Consider the following 12,269-nt stretch of genomic DNA (forward strand, 5'->3'; position numbering starts at 1 on the left):
GTAGAATTATACCGACGCATCTGGTGTTTGCTGCTAGCATTGCTAATGATGATGAACGCGTGTCATGACAGTGTTGCGACACATAAGAGAAAACAAAATTCTTCACTCATATTATTTTTCTCATGCCACTTTGCTGACTGTACCTCAACACATATCCTGTCCACCACAGACCTTTTCCCCTAACCGCCCCCTTTGCCTTTGCGTTTCACTGCTATGCAGTTAAGTAATATGCTTTATTAAAAATGTTGTTTAATTTACTTTAATTGGTTTTGCATAATTCATTTAATGCTTACATTTGACTGTAAAAGCTAGACTTCTATAGCAGTTATTTAAATATCAACGCATTGGACATTTCATTTTATCACACAGTTTTGGTTGTAGCAAATCAGCTCTCTGATTGAGTGATTTATTATTGTATTTAATGCACTAATAAATCATTTAATTTGAGAGATTTCTGGTTTTGAGAAGTCAGCAACCATACACGGTGGAATTTAGTGTGTTGATTCTATATCATCTGTTTGTACTGCAAAGATGTGGTATTAAATATACAGTACATATGATAGCATAAGCTGAATCTTACTGGTCTGTTTAAAATGTATATGCTACATACAAAAGGTTTGATCTTGAGAGCCATTGCTGAGTTTTAGCTACATATTTGCAAATGTAAATGTCAACTTATCATTTTTAAAAATATACGCACAACATTTCTTTATTGCGTCATAGATGAGCTGATTATTTCACTGTCATTTTTCTTTTCTCTGAAAATAGTGCTAATTTTGCAAGGACTAAGTACCAAGTAGTGTTTGTATTATGTTCAGTACATTTACTGTGTTAATTGCCACATGCTGCATCTTCCTGTGTTTGAGCGAGACATGATTTCACTGTGATAAGTAATGAAGTTTATTAATTAAATCAATCCATGCATACCTCATTTTTAATCACCCAACATGATGGCAGATTCTAGTAGCAGGCTGTGGGAAGGGGGTTAGATCTCTCAGTATAAATGCCTCGACCAAAATGTTATGCTCATGTATGCCGTCATGGTGGACGATGCACATGTGGAGAATGAGGAATAGGCCTGGGAGTGGACCACAGGGAGCACCCTTCCATCATCTGTCTAAACATGCCTGGAGGGCTCGGATCACAAAAAACGCTCTCACTCTGCTCCCTACCAAGATGCACCATTGGGTTTGTGCAGGATTACACATTTCTCTGTAATAGATTTTTAAAGCAAATCCACTGTGGGTATTCGTATCGCACAAGGCTCATTCAGAGTGTTGAGGACCTGTCACTGTTGCTGGCAAGCTTCATTGTGCACTCAATAATAGCCCATTAAATCCATTCTTCCTGCTTTTCCTATCTCTGAAACACCATTCCTTGGCCAAGGTAATGGGTCAGTGATTGGGGGGCCGATTAGTTGATTTTCCTTTTTAAATATTTTTGTATAGATTTACTGGGTGGAAATGAAAGGCATCTCACTCATTCTCTGGATCCACAGGGCAGCCACTTGGTTGACTTCTATCAAAGCACCTGAGACTTAACTGACATGTCCTTTTGTTTCTCCATAACTGCAGCGCACAACCACTTGGGTGGGCAGAGCTTTAAATCTTAAGAATCCAAGATGCCAATATTAATAGAGATAGACGTTCTGCCACCTATAATAAATAAAGTCAGGTGACGTGGCGAAGCTCCTTACACATTATGTCATCTGACTACACACCTTACCATAAAATATCTTTGTTTTTTGAAACTCGCTGCACACAAAGGTAAAGGCTTCAGTTCTTGTCTCATAAAATCATCTCCAACCATGCTAAAAGCAACGTTTACTGGGTCGGCCAGTCGAGACGGTTATGTAGTAGGCATCAGGCATGATGAGAGGAAGCCCTCAGAGCTTAGTCATTAGTGCAGTGCCTTGAATCTGATTTAAAAGGATGACTAATCTCATCCAAGTCACTGGTTCGTCAACAGAAGACAACTCCAATGAGGAGAATATCCGGCCACAGTCTTATTTTTATCCCAATGAAAAGTGACAAGAGAAAGCTGACATGAGCGAGACAGGGGTAGCGCCATAACGGCAGTCTGCCCTGTGTGTGTGTGTGTGTGTGTGTATATGTATGTGTGTGTGATGGATATCTGCACACCAAGTTGAACGTCATTATGCATGACAGTGTTATCACTGGCATATAGCCACGACCGCCAAAACCTCCTTGTTTGTAAACAACATTCTGTCAACATGGTGGTTGTAAAAACACCCTTAAATCTGAAGTGTTTGGAGAGGAAATTAAAGCAATCAGGGCTAATTTATGACAGTTGTAATAAAAAGGACATACGAGAAGGAGATTTCATGAGCTAGTGGGGGATCAGGGTATCGCTGGAGCTATGCAAAGGGATACTGATGGTGTTAGTGGTGTTTGGATTAAAGTCTTTGAAGAGGTGAAGATGATTCGATTACAGCAACAGAAATCACTTTACTTGCTGAAACATCCCAGGACCAATTCTGTGCTTTGTATTTTGATTTTTCTTTTTTCCTCCCAAATTCTAAATGTTATTAGTATACAAAAGGGGTTAATAGCAAATAATTTTAGACATTATTTTCACTCGAGATATGATGTTCAAGATGTGTTATATGTATTCTATACATTATCAATACATTTAGATATAAGCTGGTCAACCCCCTGTAAATATGATGGCAAGGTCAGAAATGTACCCCTTTTGCTTCATAGTTGTCAGTCTGTAAAACAATCGCATGTTGTGATCCTAGGATACCTACGTGAAAGTAGATGACTGGAAATGACTTGCCATTTAATGGCTTTTTGGCATTTTAATGGCACAATTTAAAGATATTTATTACTTGCAATACTGACAGTGTTCGTCATCAAAACACCCTTTCATTGAGTGGCAGTATATAGTTTATGGTGGCAGTTCATAAAAGAAAGCATCGCTGCTTTAACCCACAAGGTCCTCTGATGTCTTCTGGGAAGCCAAATTGCAACGGTTTAGGGGTCAAGCATCAAATTCAAGGACGCATCAACAATTTGTGGTTATGTGCCAACATGTCTGAGCTTCAGGCTACTAGCAAGGCATGCTCTTCTAAGGACATGCGATTATAGTCCATGCCAACAAAGCCAGCAAAAGCATGCATACAGTCACGCACAGGGAAACACAACTGACATACATACATACATAGCAAGGAATCGACATATATTGATTTCATTGATATATTATATCGATATTGATACATATATGGCAATGAATGGACAGTATATTGATTACAATGCACTCGACAAATAAGTATTTGCCATTGCATGTGTGTACACGTCTGCATTTCAGATCCTGATTTGACTTGTCAGATAATTTCATAAAACAAAAGGTAACATAAATAACACTTTATTTCTCTCTCAAAGGCGGCATCAGTAGATTAAGCCCCTTTATGTCTCTCAGATATGCTGTTATTTCACTTGTAAAATACTGATGTTATGACCGAAGATGATACTACGTGTGGGAGTTACGTAACTGTCCCCAAAGAAGATTATGAAACAGATTTTGGACTTGTTGGACTGGCCTACTGCTGCGAGAGAGCAGGTCACACCAGTGCAATTCTATTTGAGTGAGGATGTGAAGCAGCAAATGATTGGCTTAATCAGCTTTTGAAAACAAATTCTATTCAGAATTTGTCTAGAAGTAATCAGTTAAGTATGCTACTATGATTTTATGAATCTTCAAACCAGCCTTAGGCACTTCACCTGTAATACATTTGAGCTCTGTTTTGTCTCTGCTTTTGCTATGAATTGCTTCTCCATCTCGTCAGTACATTTGATAGTGTTTTATTCCTTTGTCTTGTCTTGAATTCCTGAAAAGCTTTATTCACTGCGGCGGGTACATGAGAGAAGATCCTTATTTTAAAATTTGTTCCCAAAAGTATCACTCTACGAAGCATTAAACCATGCAGTGCAGTTCACTGAGCTGTATTCAACATCTCCCGGAAGAAGTGTCCTCTGTGTGACTTCTTGCTGAAGACTAAATGAAACTAGAACAATACCAAACCAAATGACTTTGTGCAGGTTTATTTAAAGATTGCAGAAATATGAGTATAATAAATGAGCTTTGTCTTGTTGGAGGACATCGGGACATCAAGGGTTGGCAGCTTCTGCCATGTCAGAGAAGTGCATCTCGTCGTGGTGCCATACATAGAGTGGCAAGCAACGCTGAATGGCATTCAGGGATTTTACAGGGGCTAAAGATTGCACAATGTCATGGATCACAAGGATCCTGCCTCAATTCTGGGAAAGCCAGAAAACCTGTTTTACTTTTCAGTGTATTTATACATATTTATTGATGGAAAAGTAGGAACACAATTAAACATTGGTAGGACAGTATAGTATAAAAGTGTAATAGTGCACCCACATAATTACTGTATAGTTCCGATTTCTCTTCAAAGCTCAATATGCAGGTGAATAGATTAAAGTAAGGTCAATGTGAAGTGTTACCAAAATATTCAAATGGCGATGAGATACACACACGTTGTCTGAAGTGTAGCTGTCAATAGGAAAAGTCAAAAAGTCAGTCAGGTGGTGAGATCTGGGCGACAAGTTATTCTGCAGTGACACATGACATTTCTGTGAGGCTGCATCTGGAGTACTCTGGCGCTGAGGCAAAGCTGGCCTTTCACTCTGTCTGCCTAACTAGCATTCATCAGCAAACCCTTACAAACAGACACACTCACACACACACACACACGCACACACACACAGGCATAAAACATGGAAATGGCAGCTGGCTCAGGAAGTGCAATGTCCCCTCTTTTTGTCATACTGTTTCAGCGTTTTCTAGATGCTACAGTCATCGCTGTCCTGCAATGTCCATGCAACTTTTTTTAATGATGTGAATATGAATTAGTGCTTTTTGTAGCGCTGTAGTCAACCAAAGAAAATCTTGGTCAACTTAAATCGTGCGTACTCTTCAACCAATTGATTGGTCGCCAGGAAAAAAAATCGGTATGTACTAGCTAGAATAACTAAATCGACCACAGTGCACTGAGTGGACTCCACCTGGTAGCCTCATTAGCCTAAATGAATTATAAATAAACATAAAAAGTTAGTATTTGCAGCATATTAAATCATTGCATGCAGATTATTTTATACAGTGTGCACCTGCCATTTTCATATGCTTACACCTGGTGATCCCAGAACTATTAAGGAATATACATTCAAAGCCTCAAGCATAAACATGAGTTGACGGAGTATCCTAGCACAGACAAGTTAGCCTACCATTTTCAGATGATATGCAGAGTTGGTTGTTGAGCTGTGATATGCAAACTGCTGTTTGCAAAGTTTACCTTCGACTTTTTTGTCATCCATTTTAACAAAATGTAGCCACACCAACAACTTCTTTGACACGGTGTCAAGTAGTTTGGAGCCGACTCCAACTTAATGTTCAGTAAATGTCAAATAAGTTAGACCTAGCGGTCTCCATTAGTTTGGACGAGTTCAAAGTTGTGAAAATGGGGGGGTGTTGTGAAACCCCCCCCCCCCTTTTTTCAAAGGTATTCTGTCCCTCCCACCGCTGCAGTTAATAATGAGACTACTACTGGACGGCTATTGTTATAGCGCTTTTCTCCTTCCGCGATTGACCGACCAGTGAGAATTTGGTCGGACGAGAGCATAGTGACCAATCAGTCGACCAGTTGACAGGGAGACTACAGCCCCAGTTTTATATTTTCCTCCGATCCTACTGTTTTTTTTTTTTCTAAAACAGTTACAGTATTTGCCGGGATTGGTGGTCGATTACAACCAAACAACAGCCCATAGCTATAAGCAAGTTCAGCAGGCACGACTGCTTTTTCTTTATTTACTTATCTTTTTTGCTCACTTTTCCCCCTCCATCATTGCCTCCTCTCTCCTCTCCTTCCTTTGTTGCCTTATTGCAGGCAGAACATTTGACAGCTCAGTGTCAGTGTGTCCGCTCTATTCAAATGAAGGTTGGCCTGAACTACATATATCCCTGCCTTCATTTTGGGCTCAGAATTCCAGCAACAGGCATGCATGGAGGCACAGGGAGGCAAAGGGGATTCTCCCCCGGTGATTCATTTGAACTTTTATTCTCTTTGAATTGGCATCACAGAGGCCCTGCATGATTAATGTCACCAAACTTATATACACTGTTGTACCCAAAGTGCCAGCTGAATATTGAAAACCAGGAACTTTTTTTGAATGCCCATGGGCAGGTCTGGGGCTACTGTGGTTTGATTGGCAATCAGCTTGCTATTCAACCTTTCCAGTTGTCCATGTAATGTCAAGCACTTAGGTGAACACACCCACCAACTAAGTGGCATTGCATTTTGAAAACATTGTGCAAACAGGCTAATTAATGGATAGCAACACAGTTTTGTTAGTATGTAATCTTGTTGCCCTGATGTCAACTCAATGTTAAATTAGGAAAACTCCACAGTAAAGGAAAATTACCATGTACTGTTACCGTGACCCTGAGAAATCCACTGTACGTTTTCTAAAATAGTCTAATTTAAAGCAAAACGCAGCAGAACCAGGGACCTAATTTCTGAAGTTGCTCTTGATTTAATTCATTGCTCCATAATATGGTCATTTTAAAGTTTGCTTGTATTTGTATGTAATAACCAAAATTATGTGTGCTTGTATGTGTTTCATACAGAAAATGAACTAATCAGTAATGCCACAAAGAGAGATGCACAAGACTCACACTGATATGATTGTTTTTTTTTTACTTTGTTTGTTTTGATGAAGACAAACAGAACTGTCCATCATTAATACTGCAGCCAAATCAAGCCCTTTGGGATGAAATTACAGCAAAATACAACTAATTCATTTTTCTATTCATTGCCCTGGTGCAGCTCTACTGGTGTTTTTTTAGTTTTGGGAATCACATTTTCATGTAAACTGAAACACAACTTTCCACTTTTTAAATACTGTAATAATGTGTATTTTCCAATTAAATAATATCTACCAAAGCTGAGAACCAATTAGAAAATATAAGTACACTGAAATGAATAGGTTTCACATCTAACAATTATTTAATTCAAATCTTTAATAGCAAGAGTGTCATATATATATATTTCCTTATTATAAAATAAAAGTAATTTTTGTGATTGTCTGGACACATCTGGACACAAAATTCATTTCTGGGTAATAAACACAGAAAATACTGTTGGGACCAGTAACATTTCAGTGTGTCATGAGATGTATGGACTGCTTACACTGAGAGCAAGACCCATCTGTTCAATGTTTTCTGGGACTGGAGGTATACAATCTGACTAGTAACTGAAAAATATTGCTTTAATCCCTGACACAAATAACAGCATGTATTGGAACGATGCAGGGCTGCCGCTATAACATTTGATTATGACCATGCACACAGATTCTGCCAAAGTACTCTTCATCAAGACACTAAACCCTGAACTAAAGCCTAAACCCTGCACTGCCATTGCCTCAGAGAAATACAAGAATGTAGAGGGCTTTGGTTATTTTTAGGGAGGGTATGTGGAATGACTAAACAGCACTTTATTATGAAGCACTGAGCCTCACAGAAGCAGTCCTCCTTGTGAGACGCATTTATTAAATTACCCAGTGTTTTCCCTTATTTCGTGAATGGACATACATACATAGCAAAACTCTTGTTTGTCCTGACCACAAATCTGTTCGGTCCCCTCAACCTGAAAACATTACTTCGTATAACCTCACACCTAACCAGTGTACTCCTGACTGTCCTGTATTATTTTCTAGTGGAGTGTCGTCTTGTTGACTCCACGCTGAGACTCTGGCACTTTACTTTGCACCTTTTACCTCTGAGACTAAACAACAAGATCTTTCCAGTGAGAGCAATGGGAACTTTTCTAATTATTGCCGCAATTATAATCATGCTTGTATTGCAGCGAAGCCTCTCTGGGCTCTGTGGTCCCACTGCTAGCTGGATGGGCACACAGAGAGAAAATGGTAATCAACATCCTGGCTTCATCAACTTATTGGTGGCTGGGGTACAGCAAAAGAGCCTCTTCACTCATTTCAAGGGTGGATGTAATCAGAAGCAACATCTATCCATATTTCCTTCTTAGGGGAAAGTGGAAGGTACAGAGCTCTGCAAACATTCTTGCAGTAGCTCCCCAGGATGGGAATATCATTTGGATTATAATTGGATTTTGGAAGTGAAGCCCTATGTCTTTGACGAGCTTCATCAAATAGCATGCTTGTAAGACCTTCAATTATTGTGATTTCCTTGGTATTTTCTCTGTCTCTGCGTCTCTGCATCTCTGTCTTTTTTCTCTGTGTGAATCCACTTGTCGTCATCCAGGGAATCCAGTTTGCCAAGGACTGCTCAAAATGGCATGCATCATACACATCATACCCGAAGTGGGCAACATTCAGCATAACTTTAAGTTATCAGCTTCAACGTATTACAATACACATACATTAAACACACTGAGGTGTTCTGTCCTACCTCTTCCCACTGGTGGATGTAGCGAATGAGTCTAGAGAGGCGTAGTAGACGCAGCAGGCTGAGGATCTTGGTGAAGCGGACAATCCGCAGGGCACGCGCTGTCTTGTAGAAATCTGAGTCGATGCGCGTCTCCACAATGAGGAAGATGTAGTCCACAGGGATGGAGGAGATGAAGTCCACCACAAACCAGCTCCGCAAGTACTTAATCTTGATCTGTTGCGGATCCAGAATGATTTCTGTGTTGTCCTCCTTGACGATGCCCGTCCTGAAGTTAAGGACCAAGTCCATGAGGAAGAAAGTGTCGGAGACCACGTTGAACACGATCCAGGGAGGCGTGTGCTCATCCTTGAAGAACGTGATGCCCACAGGAATGATGATGAGGTTGCCCACCATAAGCAGCAGCATGGTCAAGTCCCAGTAAAACCTTTTTGGAGAGAAAAATGGAGAAAGGCAGGAACAGGATGATCAAAGAGAGAATACTACAGTCAAAAGATAGTAAAATGATTCAACTAACTGCTAGCAACATTCTGCACATTCACAGGCTGACAGATTTGGTTCTAAGTACTTGAAGAACTCATTTCATATGGCATGATGTATGGTATATACACTGTATAGCAAACACATTCCCAAACAAACACGATGCCTTTTTACCAAGGCCTTGCAAATATGGTGTGCTAAGAACTGTACAATCCACTTTGTTCACAGCATACATGTGTATCCTAGTAATCTAAATAATTGAAATGAATGGAAACAGATTTGCCATAAATAACACTACTTTAACTCATCGTACAAAAAGAAATTAAAAGGAAGACAGAATTCATTTGTAGATATCAATGGAGCAATGTCTTATTATTTTACTATCATGAGTAAAACCTATACTGTAGTGTCAGATGTAATAAACTTGCTTATATGTTCATTTGTGATGTTTTGTTGTAAAATCATAAACTTATTTTTTGTGTAACTTGTTTTTATTTTACATTCAGGCATCAAGTAATTATAGAGTATACAGTATATGGCAGAGTGATACCAGATATATGTTTAATTATTTATTTATGTTGACTAGGTACTATTTATACACATATTGTAAAAGAGCACATATTTGACACAAGCATAAATAAACTGAACTCAAATCCCCTGCGTTTATATTGTTTATGTTGTTATCTTTAATGTTATTTAAGTATTTATATGACTTTACATTACAATTTCCTCAAAGTGGATTTATGAATATTAATCTTATCTCATCCTTTGAAAGTGACTTGAAATTTATTGTAAAACACCCACCCACACACCCACCGGCCAAGACTGCAGAAGTATATAAATTATTTATCTATCTAACCACAGATATTTGATAAAAACCTCTCTGTGTCTCATTAGTACCTTATTTTGACCTTAGGTACCATTGGGTGTTGTGCAGTGTGGTGGAAGCAAGCTTATATGCACAAGGTGTAATAATGGTGTAAGAACCTATACTGTACATATGTAACCTCCCCACCAGGCTAGCAGACAGCTTGACATGCAAGCTATTTTTCTTTGAACCGTAAATCACAACTCAAAGGTCAATGAGGGTTAACTGTTAATTACAAATTGTACTTTGACCTTGTCCATCTTCCAAGCCTGAGGGTTTAGATATAAATTGCACTCTCCCCTGGCTTGGTAATTGAATCCAGATTGGGTCTTTTGTGTTAACCGTAATATATCCTGGATACTCCATAGATTGCACCATGAGGTGGTTCTGTATAGTGCACTGGTCCAGTGAGCTTTGGATGATTTACCCATCCACCTTTAACTGGGCCATAAAGATCTGACTCAGTGCAAAACCAATTTCATGAGCAGGGCCATAAGAAAACAAGGAAGAAAGGATGCTTCATACATAACCAGGGTAAGGGATACATTTTTACTGCAAGCTAGCTAGACTACAACAAGTAATTAATGCTCTTTCACTTCCTTGTTGCAGCTGGTGTCTATTGATTTCATAGTTCATTCATGGTGTGTTAGTGTTAGTAAATAACTCACGGGTTTACAGTGAACTGCTGCTCTAAAGGATCACAAAGCCTGAGCCAAAAAGACCTATGGTCCACGTCAAGTCAGGTTGAGTAAAAATTCAGTTGTTATTTTTTATAAACAGTTTGGTGCATACCATCAACCTCACAGGGCAAAAACACAAATAAAAATAACCTGGAACAACCAAGGTGTCTTCTACTTTTCTTTCCTCATTTTTTGTTCCCTCATACACTGCCTGTTAACGACTCCCTGATGACGGATCAGAAACTGATCGCACCAATTCATTTTGAAAGAACAATGGTCAATGGGGAAACCCCAACACTCGCACTGAAGTTACACCAGTGGTGTAACTTCAACACTCAGTCAGTCAGCGACGGACATTCAAGTTTATAGGGCTGGCCCCACTGTTGCGGCCCAGTCAAAAACTCCAATACCTGTATATTGTCCATGTTACTGGTTGTCATGGTTGCCTCTGGGGATGAGTGGTCTCATTGACTCAAAAACATAAATCTATGGACAGACTTTTAATCCCTGAGTAAAAAATTAAACTACACAGGCTGCTAAGTGGCAGGTGCTTGCGTTGTAATGTGTTTGGATTATAGTTTACAAGAGCATCTCACACTTACACATGCATACATAAATATACAGTATACAACAACACACATCTTGGTTTCACGTCTATTACAGAAACAGGCACACACACACACACACACACACACACACACACACACATACAGAGGAAACAGTGACAGTAATGTGAATTCTTCAAAGTAAAAGGGTATCCACTGTTCCAGCTTGTTGTCAAGTGGAGTTATATTTAGACAGACCTTGCCACCACCGTTGCTCAAGTTAAGACTGAAGCCCAAGAGGACAAGAAAAACTTCAAAGGAAGAAATGCAAACATAGGTAATGACATTTGTTCTTCATATTGCCATGTTCCCTAATATTACAAATGCTAGATAGCCTGTGCATGTGTATGAGCACGCAGCTTACTAATAGGATGTAAGTGTGCCCCCAGCACTTGACAGGGTCTACGAGCAATGAAGTAAGATAATCTAGTTCTTTCAGTATCTGTAACAGCTGCAAATCCTAGCTTTTGCTTTGCTATTTGTATCAGCTGTGATGACTCAGTCACATATAAAACTTCTTTGCACTGGTAAAGGACTGTGCTAGTGTCTTTGTATTCCTGCAGCTTCTTAAACAAATTACAGAAAAAAAGAAAATGCCATTATTGATCTAAAATATTATATGGAATACCTTGATTAGTGGCAATTTAAAATGTATATGACTTATATATAACAGTAAAAAAAAGTAAAAAAAAAAAAAAAAGTAAATAGTAAAAAACAATGGCAATTTATTCAAAAAGCAGAGACTAATACTACATGATTTGGCACCATCACACAGATAAGAACATACATTTATTCAGACAATGTTCATGGCAGCAAATCCTCAGACAGAGCTTTTTTTACTAGTTAGTCAGTGTGTGCGGTGAAATGCATACAACAAATGTACAAGCTAGTTGCAATGACATAATCACAAGATTAAGAGTCTATAGTCATGCTGAGGCTGCACAGTGGCCCTCTTGCAAAGACAATACCGAGCTTAAGCAAACATGTTAAGCAGGTATAATGTTTACCATATTCACCATCTAAGTTTAGTGTGTTAGCATGGTAAGATTTGGTAATTAGCATTAAACACAAAATGACAGATGGGAATGTCAACTGTTTTGCAGATATTTGTTCATGAATGGAAACCTTTACTTGATAATGCCGACCAACTGACACCGCCATCCCTAGAGCCAC

At 39.1% G+C, this 12,269-nt stretch overlaps 1 protein-coding gene across 1 annotated transcript in view; it reads right to left on the reverse strand.

Moving 5' to 3' along the window:
• The window catches only part of hcn4 (hyperpolarization activated cyclic nucleotide-gated potassium channel 4), a 69,470-nt gene that overhangs the window by 39,974 nt on the left and 17,227 nt on the right, over nt 1-12,269 (reverse strand). The window contains exon 2 of the mRNA XM_040130247.1: nt 8,467-8,890. Within this exon, the coding sequence (XP_039986181.1) occupies nt 8,467-8,890 (424 nt within the window). The remainder of the gene's footprint in view (nt 1-8,466; nt 8,891-12,269) is intronic.

This window comes from Xiphias gladius, chromosome 1 (genome assembly GCF_016859285.1).
Source record: "Xiphias gladius isolate SHS-SW01 ecotype Sanya breed wild chromosome 1, ASM1685928v1, whole genome shotgun sequence".
Taxonomy (NCBI): Eukaryota; Metazoa; Chordata; class Actinopteri; order Istiophoriformes; family Xiphiidae; genus Xiphias; species Xiphias gladius.